An 18,465-nucleotide genomic window follows, 5' to 3' on the forward strand; every position below is an offset into this window, starting at 1 on the left:
CTAATTCTTCATCAAAATGCTACTCTGCTACAAGTCCTCTAGCCAACTGCAGCCTACCTACCCTTTGGAAGAAAGGGTATCAACAGTGGATAATGCTGTGAAAAAAAAAATACCGAACAAAGTTTACAACTAGCTCACCAAACTTCCTTTCAGTCCCTTTCTCCATGACCTAAAGCATTACCTTCAAAGTACATTCTTTTCTTCACTCTCTTTAGGAATCTTGCCAAGGTTTGCTATACTTACACAACAAAGATAGCAGTATGACATCTTAGAGATGCAAAGAAAGGCAGCAGAGCATCCAGCTCATACAGAATCCCTGGTGCTTTGGATTTTTGCCATAACAGTACTCCATAAGCAATTTAATATGATACAGACAATTAATGAAGAACTCATCACTCCATAGCTAAGATTTATTTCGCTTTCTTTTGTTTAACATAGAAATTCCCTCAATGCTTTCATAAAAATCCATCATATTTTCCACAAACTTACAGTATATGGAGTACAGAACTTGTAGATAATATAAAAGCTCTTGTTTCCCTATTACACATAAGGAATGAGAGTAGAAAACTAACATTACCCTTTTTACACAAAAGTAAAGCATTTTCCTGCCATGAAAAGGGTTTGAAACACATGGCAGACAACATGCCAAGAACAGCACGTTAGTTCTCTAGTCTCCAACAACGTGGCAAAGAGTCCCTGCTTGCATAACTGCACTCTACTAAGAGAGACATTTTGCCTATATTCATGCATATGTGAGTGCCTTTTGTTTTGGAATTATAGAGTATTTTCAAAAATAGGTCACTGGAAACTGAGAATGCTGCAGAAATGATTTGCTGGTCTCTGGAGAAGGTAGAGTCTGCAGTACCCTTATTCTATTAACAAGGTAAGTTAAGAAGTATGCCAGCTTTGAAAGATACTGGATACATGGGTAGGGGCAGCAATTACAGGTAAGAGATGGAAGCAGTTCTATAATATTTACCACACAGAGGGCAGCTGTGCTACTACACAGCAGAACTGCTATTACAGATGTGTGGTAACCAGGCAATATACTCACACTAGATGATGTACGTTAAAAAGGTGTCAAGTTTTGCACAATAAAAGAAAGCTACAGAAAGCACTAATTAAAGCCATATGTTTGCTTTCTTCAGGTTTATCCTCAGCTGCCCTCATACTGACTTTAGTATGAAGGAACTGTATTAAGGTTCAAATTTTCATTAATATTCATGAAATGTATTCTAACTTTTTTCTAGTCACAGAATATTAATTTTAGCAAAGAGTAACTTCATTATGGTATCTTCTACATCTGCAGAAATGCTGGTTTTTACAAGTGAAAATAGTTTACAGTCTACATACATTTAACCACTGTTGTCTTTGCTGATACTGAGGATGTGGTCACTCAAACACACATGACTGAATGAGTTACTGTCTATCAGTTCAGCTGTCGTAAGTGACTATGCAATTACTCTTAAGTCTCCCTCGATTCTGAGATGTAACAACACGGAGAGGAAACTGGTTACTGGCACCTTTTATTCAAAAAGATCAAATAATTCTTTGCTCTTCTGACCCATCAGTGAAATTCAGCTACCAAGATGGGATGCAGCAACTATATTGTTCTGAATGAGCAACACCAGAGGAAAAACAGATGGGAAAAAAGCAACTGGTTCAAGACAGCAAGGGAATAACAATTTCTGCAACTGTGCAAGCAAATTAAGTAGATTCTCATCCTCACATCTGGCACTCTTATTTTAAAAGATGGTATAAGAAACTAAGGAACTTAGTGAGGAAAAAATAGCACCTTAATAGTAACTTAATCAAAAGATCTATCCTAGAGAACTGATTCAGCTCTCATTTAAAGAGAAGGAAACCTCAAGTAATAAGGCTTGCAGCAAAGTAGAGGTGGATGCTCTACTTATTCCCCGTGGTACCCTGATCAAATTTCAGCCAAGATCAAGTGAACTCTAGACTAGACAACCTTTTCAGTTGCTGCAAAATCGAAATTTCAACCTCCAGCTGGTCATAGTATTTTTTAAGTAGGTCAACCATACATTTGGATTTCTGAATGAGATTTGCCTATCTCATTCTTACTAGTGCAGCTCAGTATCCAGTTAGCTTTTACTGTTGCACGTGTGCTTTGCTGACTCTCATTCAACTGTTTTGTTTTTTTTCCAGTAGGACCCCTATCTCTTTGCCTCCAAAAACATGTCACAGATTGACTGAGGCTGAAAGGGACCTCTAGAGGTTATTTGGTCCAACACACCTGTTTCAGCAGTGTCACCTATATCCAGCTGCACAGGACCACATCCAGATGGCTTTTCAGTATTTCAGAGAACAGAGACTCTAGAACCTCTCTGGGCAACCTGTGCCAGTGCTTGGTCACTCTCAGAGTGAAACAGTGTTTCCTGATATTCAGATAGAACCTCCTGTGGTCCTGTACCCATTGTCTCCTGCTCTGCCACTGGGCACCACTAATAATAGTCAGGCTCCATATCCTTTGCACCCTTCAGGTACTTATGCACACTAATAAAATCCTCCTGACACTTCCCATTTCCAGGCTGAACAGTCCCAGCTTTCCCATCCTTTGCTCATATAGGAGAGATGCTCCAGCCCATGAAGCAGTTTCATAGTCCTTCACTGGATGCTCTCCAGTTGGTTCCCCGCCTGCGAAAGTTTATTCTGTCACAGGTGCAGGACTTTCCATGTGTCTTCAGTGAACTTCACAAGGTTTCTGTCAGTCCTTTTCTTCAGTAGCTCATGGTCTCTCTCAATAGCACTCCTGCCTTCTAGCATATTGACCATTCCTCCCCATCTTGGTGTAATTTGCAAACTTACAAACAACATTTTGCTCCATTGCTCAAAGAATTAATAAAAGATATCACCATAATACCAAACCCTAAGGAACACAATTTATATCCAGATGTCAGTAAGACACTGAACTATGGACCATCTCTCTTTGAATCCAGCTGTCCCTGCACTTTTTCATTCCCTTTATGGTCCACCCATGCAGCCAGGTTCTCTCTCTTTTGTCTGCAATATTATGGGAGATTATGTCAACGGCCTTGCTGAGGTTAAGGTAAATGACATTCACTGCTCTCCTCTCCACTGAGCCAATCATCTAATCACAGAACACAATCAGGTTGGTTGGGCACAAGTTACCCTTGCTAATTCCATGCTAGCTCTTCCCAGTTATTTCCTTGCTGCTTTGCTGTCCATTCAGAGGAGTTTTTTTATCTGTACTTAAAAGGATTTTCTTTCTAAATACTCCTACTTGCTCTAGTTTATCATTCTTCTTCTGCACAGCTACAGATGTTCAACATAAAACAAGTTTCTGCCCAGAAACAAGATGAGAGCAGTGCCTGTCGAAATTATTCCTGGTGTTTAATCAATAGAAGAAAATAAGCATAGTTTTATATATCTTTAGCAGGTGCTGTTAAAGTTAATAGAAAAGTATGTTGCAAGTCAGCTTTGACAATAACAAGCCTATGACAGACACTGGCAATATATGCAAAGATGGGAGAGAGAACAGCCCTTCATTCATTAAAAAAAATTAGGGTTACAATGAGCATTTGGAGAGGATTAAAGGAGACAAGATTTATGTAGCGTTTTTTGTTAAGGTTCTCAGAATGACTAAAAACCAAACTTTTGTGACTTTAGGCTTATCCGTATCAATTTTTTCTCGAGTTTGGGGCACTGGTATTAACTTTTTGACCCGCCATTGCTGATAAGAAACTCTTAAGTTTATCACAAATTCAGTACAGGAGAAGTTAATAGCCTTTTATTTCCTTCACTGAGTTCACTTTGGGCATATGGCAACAATTTGTGATTTATCAAATTCCTTTTTGTCATGGAAGCTACTTTCTCCTGCTGCTTGGTAGAACTTTAACAAGGCAACAAATGTTTTTTATTAAAAATAAATAAGAAAATTAAGTAAACAGATGGAACAGCTAAAAACATTTAGACACGTGATTAATGTGACAAAATGTTAAATTGATAAATTTCTTTTTATCCTATTAAATAATAAATCCTAATCTCCTTAATTAGCCATTCCCATGCTGTACTTCCTAGCACAATGTTTCCATCCAATACAAGTTTTAGGATTCCATATTCCTATCACTTAAAGGTATTGGGGGAAAAATAGATGCATTTGTTTTCTTTGGGAGTAAATACTATATAGTAAAACATGTTATACAAGTTGTTCTCATTACAAACTCCACATTCAAGAGCAGAGTACAGTTTAGGTTCACTCATGTTAAGAAGTTTGGCATACAGTACATCTTCCTAAGTCATCTCATAACTTAAGATACTGTTATAATATTTACCTCTTAGTTAATCCTACCATTCACTTTAAGTTGCTTAGTTAACCTCAAGATAAAATTAATTTTCACTGGATAGAAGTTCTACAAAAATATTTAGCTACCTGGTTGCCTCCTTTTGTTTGCCCTCTTATAACCCCAGTTGAATGTATGAGTTTAATAGTGTAGGATTGCCCTTAATTTCCTCCTTCTACTTTTTCCCCCCAGGAGGCATCTGTTCTAAAAGCAGCCACTATACGTACCATGTGGATATCCAAATAGCCTTTACTATTTACTATGATTGCTTTTCTTAAGACACAAAGAATGGAAGCATACATCTGTTCTTGAGAGTTACTCAGACGTAAACGTGCACCTTTGCTTTGCTTTTTAAGCATCTCTAAAAATTTAAACCATTTTCCAAAATTAAACTTGGTGTATTGGTATCAACTAAGTTTAGGTTAAGCAAAGATTCAACTTTTTTGAGATTTACAAAACCACCTGTAAGAAATGTATCATTTTAGGAACAAAGTTTCAGTGAATTTTAGATAACTGTTACAGATACAATGATCATCATTTATACCATACCTGAGCTCCATAAATGTATTTATCCAGCATTTTGCCTCCTATTGTTTGTCCCCCTACATCCCACACTTGAAGAGTAACATTTGCATTTCCTAAAAAAGAAAAATGACAGAGATACTGCATAACCTACAAAATTTGGATGCAAATTATACTTAAAGATATATTGTAATGGCAGGTAATAGAGCTCTCGTATAAGAATAGCAACAGCTTTTTACACGTATGAAAATAAACAGGAACTACATTTCAACACAGAGATAATTGTATCATTTAGGAAAAAAAAAATCACCTGTGCTCAGCTAAGTCAAATACTAGCATATTAAATATGTGCTCAGGCTCATCCTGGGGAAGAAAGAACGTTAGGATTATTCCGACTAATGGAAAAACTTTGGAAAATTTGCTTAGCAAATATTTAATCAACAGTTATGATAGTATCACATGAAATTTTCTGCAATGAGTTCGAAAGATTCTTTTTTTTTCATAGATATAAGATGAACACACAAACTGGAGAATGACAACGAAACAAAAATAAACCATGCACAATAAGACAACTCTAGAAATAATTTTAACATGCCAATAAAAGTAACTGGTAAGGTCCCATAAAAATAATATGCAACAAGAAAACATTACAGAAAGGACACACAAGTGCAGAGGTAAAATTGAGGCAACAGTGCAGGTATCTAGGCTGTTTCTGGTATGAACTGAAGCCAACAGGCTGACACAGTAGTGGTCCTCCAGAAGTAAACTTGGTATATTAGTTAATCTTAAAGTAGTGTGCAGTTGAAATGGAACTAAATACACACAACTGCCCACTTTTTTCACTGATAATTTAAAAAACGTCCTTTTAACAGCAGAATCCTGTTTACTGGACTGCATCTACAACCGTCTTAAAAGTATTTGCTTACAGCTCTTAAGAATCTCTACCAGCACACCCTCTGACTAACAGATAGTACTGCCCAGGCAGTGTATCTCCACTGTGGTTGCATCCAGACTATACAAGATACTGCATCAATAAATACACTGAAACTGATTTGCCTCAGAAAAAAAATATTTTGACCAAATTGCATGAAGGGAATTTGTCAACTGTTGAACACTAAGTCATACTGTTCAAAATTACCCAAAGAATTCACTATTTGTATTAAACTACACTGTTTCACCGTGTAAAATCTTTATGTTTTTCACTGCAAAACTGCATTGGTTACTAAAACAACTAGAGACAAAGAGCTTTTATTTTACAAAAGCCAAAAAGACAGGAAAACAGTACTTTATTTGACAAGCTAAAATGCATTTCTAATGTGGCCCAATGTAAACTCCTACCTAATTCCAGAAATCAGTAATTTTAACTCCTGAATTCTTTACTTACATTTAAAGAAGGAAAAAAATGCAAATACTGAAGCATCTGTATTTGTCAATTCTCCTACTAAATACGAAAAATCGAAGCTTTTTTCCTAGTGAAACACAGATAATCATTTCTGTGCGCAGTATGAATTAACATTTGAAGTAAACAGCAGCTCTGCAAACCCAGAACCAATCAAGAAATTAGAAAAATCTGCTACTGAAATGAGAAGCAGTACTTAAGTATCAAGAAATTTTAACTCCCTCCCTCTTTTCCTTACCCTCTCACTCCCCTCCCCATCACCAGTTCAGCTCACTTACAAAGCACAGAAAACCTTATACACCTCTCTCACATACAGGCATAGACAAAAATCAGAATGACAATCCATGGAGAAATGCTTCTTCCTATGCACAGATTTAAGGAAAGTTACTATTTTAATAATGATAAATTAGGAAAATAGATGTACAGACTTCGCTGGTGTTTTGGTGCTATTTTCATCTACATTCTGCTTTCATTACAAAATAAACTAGAAGAAAGCAAAATATGAATGAACCAGTGGTTGATCATTTTCCAAATTTGCTACTCAACAAGAATATTTAGAATCCCAGTAATGTACTAATAGCTTCTGTATGCTTAACAGCTGGAAAAAAAACTGCAAAATACAAGTTCTCAGCATGCACACTGCATGATTTGTGTACACATTCTGCTTGCAAGTACTGCTGTTAAATACTATGCACATTGGTATTTTTAGAGGCATGAGCAGGACAACAATAAAAATTATTCTGTTGATTTTATGGAGAAATAAGCACTGAAATTTGGTACTTTATCACTCACCAGATACTAAAAAAGTACAGTGAAATGGCCAAATCAAAATAGTGAATGTAGGAATAGTCTGAAAAGGTTATTATGTTTCACTTACGAAAATACATAAACATAATCAAGAAATTATTGGCAATATAATTTTAACAAAATAAGTTCAAGAACTGTATATATTTTCTTATGACTTCAGGTTATAGCTAAAATTCTTCATTTCTGAGTTTGCTTCCCTTCTCACCCTCCACAAGAAAAAACAGAACTACAAAACTTGCATTGACTTTATCAGATCTCACTAGAGCTTCTAATGACACATACTTTTTCTAATTTCTGATTTCTAAAGCCAGAAGAAATCACATTTAATGAAATACTTTCATACTTAGAAATTGAGCAAGCACAAATCAAACTCCTAGTTGTTCAGAGACAAACTTCTACCAGCAACTATTCTTTTTCAATCATTTCTTTGCATTTTCCATGCAACGTGCTGCAACTGGCATCTAAATAGTTTCTTTGCCGTCGTGAAGTGAAACATCTTGAATGCTCAAACTGTATTTTTATGAGTGCCAAGGGACCCTAAATTTTAGTGGTCTATTAAATGCCAGCAATTTCATGCTGCCTTGCATAAAACAGCATTCACGTATTAGAGCACTGCAATTCCATAGCTGCATTATACTTCCCTCACACAACTCAAATACAAGTTGGATATTTCGTTTACAAAAAAAATAATCTATTTCTTTCAACACACATATACTTTCTCAATGAATATATTTAAAGTTCCTTTTCATTGTTGCATATTACACTGTTCACATGGACAGCAAGTACACTCAAGTAGAGATAATAAAACCCATGAATATAGACAGCAGCCCTTTCATTTGAATCTGATTATTTAAAGATGGAAGTTGAAAATGCATAACCCTTTGACATCTGGCAAGAATGACTAACAAAATTTTCCCTAATAATCTAATTAGCTTTGCTGTAAAAAGCACCATACTAAGCTTATCTAGTATATGTTATTTTGAAGAATCTGTTTCTCAAAGTCTTATATCTGCCCAACCTTCCAGTGTTAGTTTCATTCTCTTACCTGGCAGCACTATGCTTTTCAGGAAGAAGTCCAGTCCTAGGGTTTGCTTGTACTGTTTTCCAAATGTTTCCTGGGCAAAACGTGTGGCTAGGGATGTCTAAAACAGAACAAATTAAGTTGTCATTTTAAACAGCAAAAGACTTGATGTTAAACTCTAAGCATGAAATACGGTTAAGCACTTCCTAAATCAGTGTATGCTGACAGTTTTCATGGATTTGGATTGCCAAGCATTCCAGCCAACTCCAACATAATAAGAAGTGGTGGCAAAGGCTGCTAATTAATGCAAAAAAAGCAGCAAGGAGCAGGTTCCCTTGGTATTTCAAAGGTACCATGATATTCAGATGACAAAACATTACAGAGATTTGAATGAGGTATCATTAGCATGCTCAAACTGACACCAATCTGAGTGACACTCCCCATACCTGAAGAGTATTTATTATTTTTAAAAAGTATTCCTTTCCAAAAGAAATGTCTTTCCTCGGTACAGTACACCATGACCCCAGACCAGCTTCCTGGGAGGGAACAGAGATCTGCACCATGCAGAGTTCCACAGGGGCTCCAGAGTGGGGCAGGATTCAAAGTTTCAGGATCAGGAGTTGCATGAAGTCTCAGATAGGAAGTGTACTTTCTTGTATACCGGAAAACTAAACCCATGTTAAGGATGTACATTTGCAGAATTACTCCTTTAAGCAGAACTTTGCAAACATTAATTTGTATTTTGTGGATTTATGAAATTAGACCGACACGCTGTGGACCTAATAATCAGCTTTTACTACATACTGCTGAAAGGATACACAGCTGTGAAGTGATGCATGTATATTATTTCAGTTACAATCCAAGTTCTCCATTAAAAAACATTTTTAAATAAATAAATGGAAAAAATGAAACCAAATAATAAAAAATCTCATGTTAAAAGAAAGGAAAGAAAGGGGAGGAGAGGTGCAATTAAAAGAATACAGGAGTTTGTATTGGGGAAAAAAAAACAAATACTGTATTAAAAATTAATGTCACATAGATAAGATATATCCCACATCAAATTAGTAGCATACACTTCCAAAACTCTTGACATTTGAAAACATAAAGTAACTGCAGAAAAAAAATAATTTATATATGAATTTGCATATAGAGGGGGAAAAAAGCCTAACAGCCTCACAAAACTCTTACACCGTGTGAGAAAACTCCAAATAGGCAAGAAGGAATTTTTTTTGACAGCTTTCTGTTCTTCAAGACCCAAAGAGATGAGTCACATCAATTGTTATTAGAAATTGTGGTTAGAGCACATTTAGTTAAAGATGTAATGGCAAAATAATGCTAATAGTTCTGAGAAATGAGAATTGGGAAGTTCCATTAATAGCACAGCTAGAACAGATCTGAGTGTCACTAATAATGTCAAACGTAGGCAGGAAGGAAAAGGAACTTACTCTTTCTCTGCATGAAAACGTGATCAGCAGAGCTCGAGCATTAAAGCTTTGTATTAACAGGCAAGCATCTATTCAACTATTAAATTACCTATGAAGTAAATAACACAAAATTACTGTTTGCTTGCTCTAGATCACATTTATATTCCTATCTCTGTTGTATATATAGAATAAATGACATTTTGGTATCAGAAGATATGTTTAGGAAGTCATCCAAAACATCAATTAAAGACTATAGCAACGTTTTCATTTACTTCAATGAACTCAAGTCCCAAGAGAAGTATAAATAAATAATTGGGAGAAAAAAAAACAACTAAACTAGAAATAGTGTGAGTACACATATTTGTATAACTGTGGAAAGGGTGAAGACCAGAGAACCATGAGAAGATTCTTCTGCCTACAGCTATGTAACAGTATTACTAACAATATACACAAAATAAAGTCCAATATAGATTTAGAGAGTAGTTCTCAAAGTCAGTAGAACTGATTCTTTTAATGCCAATAATTAGCATGTCAAGACTGCAAAGATATTATTTTTAAGCAGTCATTTTTATTCTGCCCTTGATGATATATGTAAGAATAAAAATGTTGCAGGAATACATCATACAGTCTTCTCCTTAAAATTTTCCTTTTCTGAAAGTAACCAGCACCCAGAGTACAGATTGAAGTATCATCTGACTATATCACAGTATTCTATATTCTCCAACACACTAATTTATATCCCCATTAAAACAAGAAGGGAGTGGTTGCTTATTTAAGGACTCAGTAAATATTAGCTTTATCACTCTGTGACACTCAATATTCCCCAAGGGCTTCTAGGGGTGTTAGCAAAAATAAATAACATGCATTCAATTAACAGCCAACCAATAAGAGCAGCAAGTAATCAACAGCATGGCAAAGTTTTCTTTGACAGGTTTCCCCTCCTGTGCTCTTGAATGCACAGGAATTTATAGCAGAGTATCATTGACTAACTCCTTTTTAATTTTTTTCCTAATAAATGTTAGAGCTCAAAGAAGGTGTTGGATGAAGAGACTAGAGTTCTCTATTCACAGAACAAGCATTTATCCACAAAATGCTGAGAGCAACAGTTCAAACTTCTCCACAACAGTAAACAAAGAAGTTATGCCAATAAATATTCAAGTACGCCTACAATGCAAATATTGCCTTCAATCCTAAAATTGTCTTCTGCCATGCTACATACTCTTTCATTTTCATCATCCATTGTTAAGAGGAGAAGGAAAAGGTAGGATGTTTCTGCTAACATACTGTTGTCTGAACTATGACAGATGGCAGAAAGACAGAATTCTGGCTGCTTTGCTCTTCTCACACACCTCCCTTCCCATTAATAGGTCCAAGATTTACTCCCAGAGGCGCAAAACCTTTTTCAGTAGTAGCAAATCTAAGTAGTTCTAGCTCAAAACAGTATTATACACTCCAAGACTGTCATGAGTTGAGTTGAATCTGCGGATGTCATTCAATGCCATCCTAATGTCATGCCAGGTTCAAAATAAAAGTGCTGGCTGGAGCAAAGTGTCATGGGGCTTGAAGTTCAGATTGCAACATGAGTGGCTTCCTGTCCAGGTTGCTGCTTCCAGTTTCCAGGTTTGGGATGCTAGTCTTTTCTGCTGGGCTGGCTCATGCGTGCTTGGGTAGGGAGAATCGTTTTATGCTGGCTTCTGCTGCTACTTCTGCATTTTGCTGCAGTCATCAAAATAAAAAACCCAACAGCAATTAATAATTGCTATTTATTTTCATCTCACATTGTCCCCACTTCTGATTTCTTGTCAGATTATTTTCCTAGTTTGTCATTTTCTATTATCTTCTTCCTAACCAATCTTGCTTTCCTCAACTTTACTATAATTTATCATTTCCTTAACATCTTCGTTTTACTCTTAACACATTTTCAGATTCCACTTTGTCTTGTTCCTCTAATTTCTTCTTCTCTTTTCTCTTCAGAGCATGCTTACCCTTACAATTCTAAGTATCCAGTTATTCGTTCAACCACCACAAAACTAATGAACAGAAGCGCATGGATAGGATCATTCATAGCTAGTGGAAACACAAATATTACCCTTAACTTGAACTGACACTGATTTGTTTTTAAACTGCCATCAGCCCTTGCACAGAACCCAAAACACATTGCTTCTAAACAATGAGAGAGGAAAAAGAAAGCTGGTTCACACCTTCAGCCAGCTGACTCAGACTTCTTTTTTTTCTTTTACTCCTGGAAAACTGAAGGACAGCACCAGATGACCAGGAAGGAGGAAGTTTTGGGTTGTTGTTTTTTTTTTTCCTTAATGTCTTTTTTGTTTTGGGGTATGTTTTGGCAGGAAAAAGACCCATGAAAAGAAGTCAGGTGTGAATACCTCACACAAAACACAAAATGTAGTATTTTTAAGATATATTCCATAATTTCCTATGCTCCTCCTGTCTGGTAATTCCAGCAACAGAGGAAGAAAAAAAACACAATGTCTTGCACAGTATATGAGAGGCTAAGTGTATGTGTGTGCAAAGACCAGCTGTGAACCAGATGTGAGGCAGGCTGTTGAGAGTTGAAAACATATAGACACACACATTTCAACAAGTAAGCGGAACGAGTAGCCCACAAAGGAGAGGAACCTCAACAATTTAGTCTTCTGAGATACTTGAAATAGCACTAGGTACATTTTATCCTTCCATTCCATGACCCAACCACTTCTTTATTTTTAGAAGATTTTACAATCAATCTATTATTGAAAGAGTTTGCTGCTGGGCCATCAGGATAGCTAGAAGAAGCCTCTATTACAGCATCATCTAGGGGGGACAGAAGGAAAAGCAGCCCACCATAGTATAGCTGCTGCTCATGCAAAATAAACTGCACCTGAAGCACTGGGCTCCTAGAGCCAGCAGGAGATTCAGTGAGTGGCAGATCCCATGTGAGAGGTAGGAATCAGCAGGAATATACATCAAAACTCAAGAATGCTTGAAAATCCGTATTTGGCAAGAGGTCTTGCCACAAGGTACTGAACAGTAGCAGTGAAAGGATTCCTCAGTTTGAATGGAAAACTCCTGGGGAATGCTACCAGTGAAACAGCACTTCAACTGTCAATCCTGTGCATTTATTAACCTCTCATCACATAGTTTCTTGGAATTGCCCATTTACTGACACAGATGAATACAATACCACTTCAGCCTGAGTTTTGAATCACTTGAGACCAAAAAGAAATGTTTTATTTCTTCATAGAGCTCTGCATAAGTAAGTGAGCAAAACCATGCATGTATTTTCACTAAGACACTTATTTCTATCAATGGCAGCCAGTGCCTTTAAATGACCTCTAAGAATACTTTTATTTTCCATATGAACTGTGAAGCAGGCAGACTTTCTGCCTCCCTGTGTTTTCAAAAGTTAATGACAGAGGCAAACCAGTGTTCTTCAAACACACAATAAAATTACTACTTTTAAGTGTATCTCACAAGAGGATTCAGGCTACATATGGCAATGGATACGCATAGTAAAGATCAGTGACTATTTTAATGGATAAGAATGCAGCCTCCTCTTTGTATTCTTTGGTCTCCATCAACATTTCCCTTTTAAAAAGACAAGTATAACTTGCTTATAAACTTTTACAATAATACTTTATTATATTGATGATAGAGGGAAAAAAATGTAAAAGTCAAACAAAACCTAAACTGACCCAGAAGCGTCATTCCAAACTCTGCAACATTAGCTCAAATAGGTTGGATCTGTTCTATCTTCATGAAGAGGTTATTAGCTCGGACGCTGAAATGAAAAGAACCTGGAGACCCAGCTGAACAACCCTTCCTGCTCATTGTTTCGGAGGGAACCGAAACACATCAGTCCCAACTCCGGCCCCCTCCCGGGCACTGGCAACCACCGAGAACGAGAACAGGTTCAGGCTATTCCAGCCCAGCCATTCACTACCTAGTGCGCGGTCTGCAGCGCACGGGGATCAACGGGAAACTCCATACCAGACAGCACCATAGTAATTACGTTATTACCCGCTCCTTTTATTAAGGCTCAAGAGAACTGGATTAAAGTCGTCCACGTCAGGTTTTTGACCAAGCCTCTTCGGGTGCCGTAAGAGTATGAAAACCTCCGCTGGGCACAGAGCTGATACCGACGCCTTCGGAACGAAGCTCCCCGGCGGAGAACGCACCTCTGACCACCGGCCAGGAAGCGACGGGGACCCGTCCCGACTCTCCGCTACACCCCTTGCCCCACACACTCTGGGCAGCCAACGGAGAGGGAGAAATGCAGAGCCAGGAGCGAAGGAGGAGCACTCAGCCGGCGTCACGCCGCCCGGTAGCGCGACAACGGCAGCCGTGGGCTGCCCACTCCTCAGAGAGCCAAACCGAGCGCTGAGAGGGAAGGCCGGAAAGCGGCCTCAGGGCACCGCAGCGACAGAGAAGAGAGGGAGCTGCCGACGGGGGCCAGCACTGACCTTGCCAGTGGTGCCGTCCCCCAGCAACACTAGCTTGAGCTGTCGGTCCGGACTCTCCTCCTCCTCCGAGTCCGACATGGTCCCTACGCCCCCGGCACGGAAAACGAGGCGGAGGGCAACCGGGAGGGACGGGTGCAGAAGCGTGGAGGGGGAAGCACAAAGAAGCAAATCCTGCGATCACAGGGCCGGTAGCAGTGCAGGGCCCCGAGCCGCCATCTTTCCTCCGTGCGCCCGCCGTCGCTATGGCCCGCATGGAACGAAACCAACGAGAGCAGAGAGAAGGGGGAGCGGATAGCTCGCGGGAGGACGCTACAGCAACAAGTTCAACAGCTGCTACGGGCACTAGCAGGGGACGCTCACCACGCCCTCACTTCCGCCTCCCCCCATCAGCCCCTGGGCGAATGGTTTTGCCCGAGTCTCTGCCAGAAGCAGCTCTGGTTTAGCCTCGAAGTGACGCGCTGCGCGGTAACTAAGAGCCGTGGGGTCAGGGGGCGCGGGGTGGGATTAGGGATCGCAAGGAGAGTGAGCAGTAGGACTGCACCTTTGTCGGGACCGCATTGTAGTATGTGAAAACCATTCCAGTGGAGAAGTTTTTTTATAGTATCCAACCTAAACGTCCCCTGACGCAACTGGAGGGCATTTCCTCTCGTTCCTTGGGAGAAGAAACTGACCACCACCTCATAAAATCTCCTTTCGTATAGGTGTAAAGAGCAATGAGATCTCTCGTCAGACTCCTTTTCTCCAGCGAAAACGATCCCAGTTTCCTCAGCTGCTCCTCACAAGACCTGTTTTCCAGACCCTTCGCCAGTTTCGTTGCCGTTATGTGGACCCCCTCTAGAACCTCAGTGTTTTTCTTCAAGTGAAGGTTCCCAAAACTGAACACATGTTTTCCTGAGAGATTTCTTTGGGGAGCAAAAAATCAGTGGCCTGTGGTGCTTCCTAGCAGGGGTGACCTGCTTCGACCAAGGGGCTGCACTTTCATTCTGGCTACATCCACGGCTTGGCCAAGTCCTCCTTGCTGGGCTTCCTTGCAGCAACAAGATACAAAAATATTTTTGAAGAAATATGCTAACAGAGAAAGCAAATAGGTTAGCAAGCACTGCACTAAATCCAGCCCAATTACCCCACACTGCAGCTCAGCCATTTTTCACAGCTCTTTTTTAAACCCACTGGAGAGGGGCACCACCATTTTCTTATGTGATCTATTCAGAACTTATCTATCCATGTGAGCAATTAGCAAGAACATTCATTGACATAGCCCTGAGTTGTAAATTACTATTTTATTATGCACAATGACTATGAAGAAGTTTATAACCACCCCTGCTGCAGCAGTCTTTCACGTAATCACAAACTGTTAGGGTGTCTTCAGCCTGTCTTCTGTAGACTAAACAACTGCTTTTCATTCAGTATTTCCTTGAGTTGTCTTTTCTAGACTTCTGGTTATTTTTGTTGCTTTCCTTTGGCCTCCCTCCACTTTCTTGAAGTGATGTGCCAAAAGCTGGATACAGTACTTTGGTTGAGGCCATATGAGTACTAAGTAGAGTGGAGGCATTACTTCATGTGTCTTACATACGAGACTCCTGTTTATATATCCCAATATGATGTTTGCTTTCTTCATGGTATGACATTGCTGACTCATACTGTTTCTAATTTACTAAAAAAAAAAAAACCTCTGAATCCCCTCCTGCTATCAGAATTTCATACACTTTGAGATTTTATTCCTGTTTAACTGCAGTGCTTTCTGCTTACCCACACTGAATTTCATCCTATATTTTCAATTAACTGCACATTTTATTTATAATCTTATCCTCCGACATGCGTGCGATCCTTTCCAGTGTGGTTGTATTTGCAAATTTAAGAATTATATTACCTATTACAAAGTGATTAATAAAGATATCCAATAGTACCAGACCTGTGCAAGCCCTCATTTGACACATCCTTCCCACTATGGCAAGCCATAGCAATTCTTTAGGCATAGTTTACACAATTTGAACAACAGAGAGCTAAAATTGTTTATAGATGAACTTTAATGGGTTCAAGATCTGGCTAAGAATTAGAACAACTTTGTGTAATGCCTGAACAAAAAATATTCCTGTTTCAGTCTCTCCCAAGTTTTCTTTGTGAAATGTATGTCAGAAGTTTCCAGTATTACAAGTACACTATTTTGCTCAATCCTCAGCAGGATGAAGAAGATTTCTTATTACTCATGTATACAAGTGTTTGCAGAATTGAGGCCAAATGCTTTCCCAATGACATTCTGCGGGAAAAAAAAAAAAAAAAAAAAAAGGAAAACAAGACACACATCTTTGTATCTTTCTTCATGCTTCAAAACAAATTAAACATGTTACTCATAAACTGTTTTCCACTTCAAATCATCAAATCAACTCTTAGCCTAATTATACAACAAGTTCTCTTGACTAGAAACTTCAGCAAGATCAGCATTAGGGCTCAGCTGAACAGCACTTGGAAAGACAAGCAACGGGGACAAACATGGAATTTTCCTCTATAATTTCTAACATAATGAAAGGTTCTACAATTAGCATTAGGCATATAAAAACTCCACATCTCATATCAGGGCAGGCACATGACTGATAAACCACTCCTTATGGAACTGTTCATGTTTCTGCCAATTCTTTCTCAGACACATTAAGAAAGAACATAATTAATTCAAAGCTTCCTGGTGCATCTGGGAGGGCTAAGACTGCATATGCAGTAGCAGGATAATCAGCAAGGAAGGTGCTCCAGGTCTCCAAGCTACCTTTATTCTTACCTGAAAAAATGACAGAGAAATGTACGTGTAGTAATATGCATCCCCAGACTTAATTCTCTTCTTAGATTATATTCATTTTTCCTCCACATATCACTCAAGTTTATTAAATGAGTGAACTATAAAAAGAACTGTTTCATCTTGAATATGGCATTCATGGGCTTAAGGTTGTCTTGAGACTGTGTACCTGATCTATTTAAATAAACATTTATGTATTAAAGCATGATTTTGGAAATGCAAAGATTACTCAATATGGATCAAACATGAATGTTTGCTGCTGACTGTCAAGAAAGGAGACAGCATGTCATTTTTTAGAATACAGTATAAAGTTGCATTCCCTATATGCAAGTATCTACAAAAGAGACCAAAATCACACCTTAAGTAGGAAACAGCTATATGCTTCTCCCAAGCTTTGGGAAAAGGCACACTCAAGCTGAATAAGGTGGAATTTGACTGACAAAAAGAAACTGCATGTGTGAGAGCCTGCAGCCTTTTTGCCATCCTCATCGGAATGCAGGGTTGTTAGCTATCAAGTCATCTGTGCTGTCCTCTTCAGTGCTTGATGGAAACAGCACATTTCTTAGAGTGACTGACAGGACCTGTGTCCTCTGTTACCAATGCAAGCCATTCTTCTTTTAACTTTTGTTCTGCTGTTTCACCCTGTGCTCATACAAACACATGCATTTCCTCTTCAGTTTCATTCACTCAGTTTTTCTATTTCAGGTCTCTAGCTGGGATCCATCGAGGCTTCTCTTGTTCAAGGTGGAAATTACCATTATTTCTGTTTGAACAAGCAAAGTGTCCTTGAAAAAAAAACTAAGCAGAATGTTCATTTAAAAAGAAATAAACTAAGATATTTACTTGCATTACTGTGTTGATTTTGCTGCTCTGCTCTGGAGCAGTGTAGAAAGCAGCTGTTACTTTTAGTTGCACTAGAGATTTGCAAATAAAAAGCAAAGTGTTTCTTCTTCATCTTTACTATCTCTAGTGTCTTTACCAGATAGTTTTTTTCTTCTGCACTGCTAGATTGCTGTGCCTTGAGTCAGACTCAGTGATTAATGCAGCTGACTAGACTGACAACTGAGTGGAAATGGTAAATAGCTGCTTGGTTTTGTACACTCTAAAAACAGTTACTACTCAAGCTGGAAATCCTTGCTTTTGGAAGGGCATTCTTCCATCTTGCTTCCAGCTAACCCAAGGTCATTTAAGGAATAACTGCCTTAAGTGCTTGTTGATTACAGTGATGTAAATGTCTCTGGCCAGGACGCTGCAGTGAACAAGACTTTCCACACAGGGATACGGTTAAACTGGAGGCAGCAGCTTTTATGAACTACACTGCCTAATAAAACAGGGAAGAACCACTAGCCAGCTGCTCCCCACAAACTACCCAGTAAAACAGGACCAGTGAGGTTCACCAAGCACAAGTCTATTGAGGCCAAGCTAAATGTTTAAGAGAAGGCTAACCGCATCCTCCCTCCCACAAATGCAAGCAAGGTATGTGGTCCCAAACAGAGCATCTCCTTCTACACTGTCTGTGCTGGTGAGGGAAGGGTAAAGAGAGTAGTAGCTTTTTTCTTTGTGTAAGGTCCTAATTTTTTCCCACATTGTGGAAGGGGAAATAGCTAGCTGACACCTGGGTAGTACTGAAGCCATGAACAGTATCTGGCAACAGCTAACATGAAAAACCCACACTGGAAATTTGCTCTCCAGTTGTGTGAATGCACAAACAAGTTCTCTGGT

The 18,465-nt window shown here is 38.8% G+C and overlaps 1 protein-coding gene across 2 annotated transcripts in view; it reads right to left on the reverse strand.

Moving 5' to 3' along the window:
• Window positions 1-14,036, reverse strand: part of RAB28 (RAB28, member RAS oncogene family) — a 53,103-nt gene extending 39,067 nt beyond the window's left edge. For both annotated transcript variants that reach the window (XM_054391601.1, XM_054391602.1), the window contains exons 1-3: window positions 13,959-14,036; window positions 8,099-8,195; window positions 4,875-4,963 (exon numbers count right to left, since the gene is read on the reverse strand). In XM_054391601.1, coding sequence (XP_054247576.1) covers window positions 4,875-4,963; window positions 8,099-8,195; window positions 13,959-14,036 — 264 coding nt within the window. The remainder of the gene's footprint in view (window positions 1-4,874; window positions 4,964-8,098; window positions 8,196-13,958) is intronic.
• Between the last annotated feature and the right edge of the window lie 4,429 nt (window positions 14,037-18,465).

Source organism: Indicator indicator, chromosome 23, assembly GCF_027791375.1.
Source record: "Indicator indicator isolate 239-I01 chromosome 23, UM_Iind_1.1, whole genome shotgun sequence".
Classification (NCBI taxonomy): Eukaryota; Metazoa; Chordata; class Aves; order Piciformes; family Indicatoridae; genus Indicator; species Indicator indicator.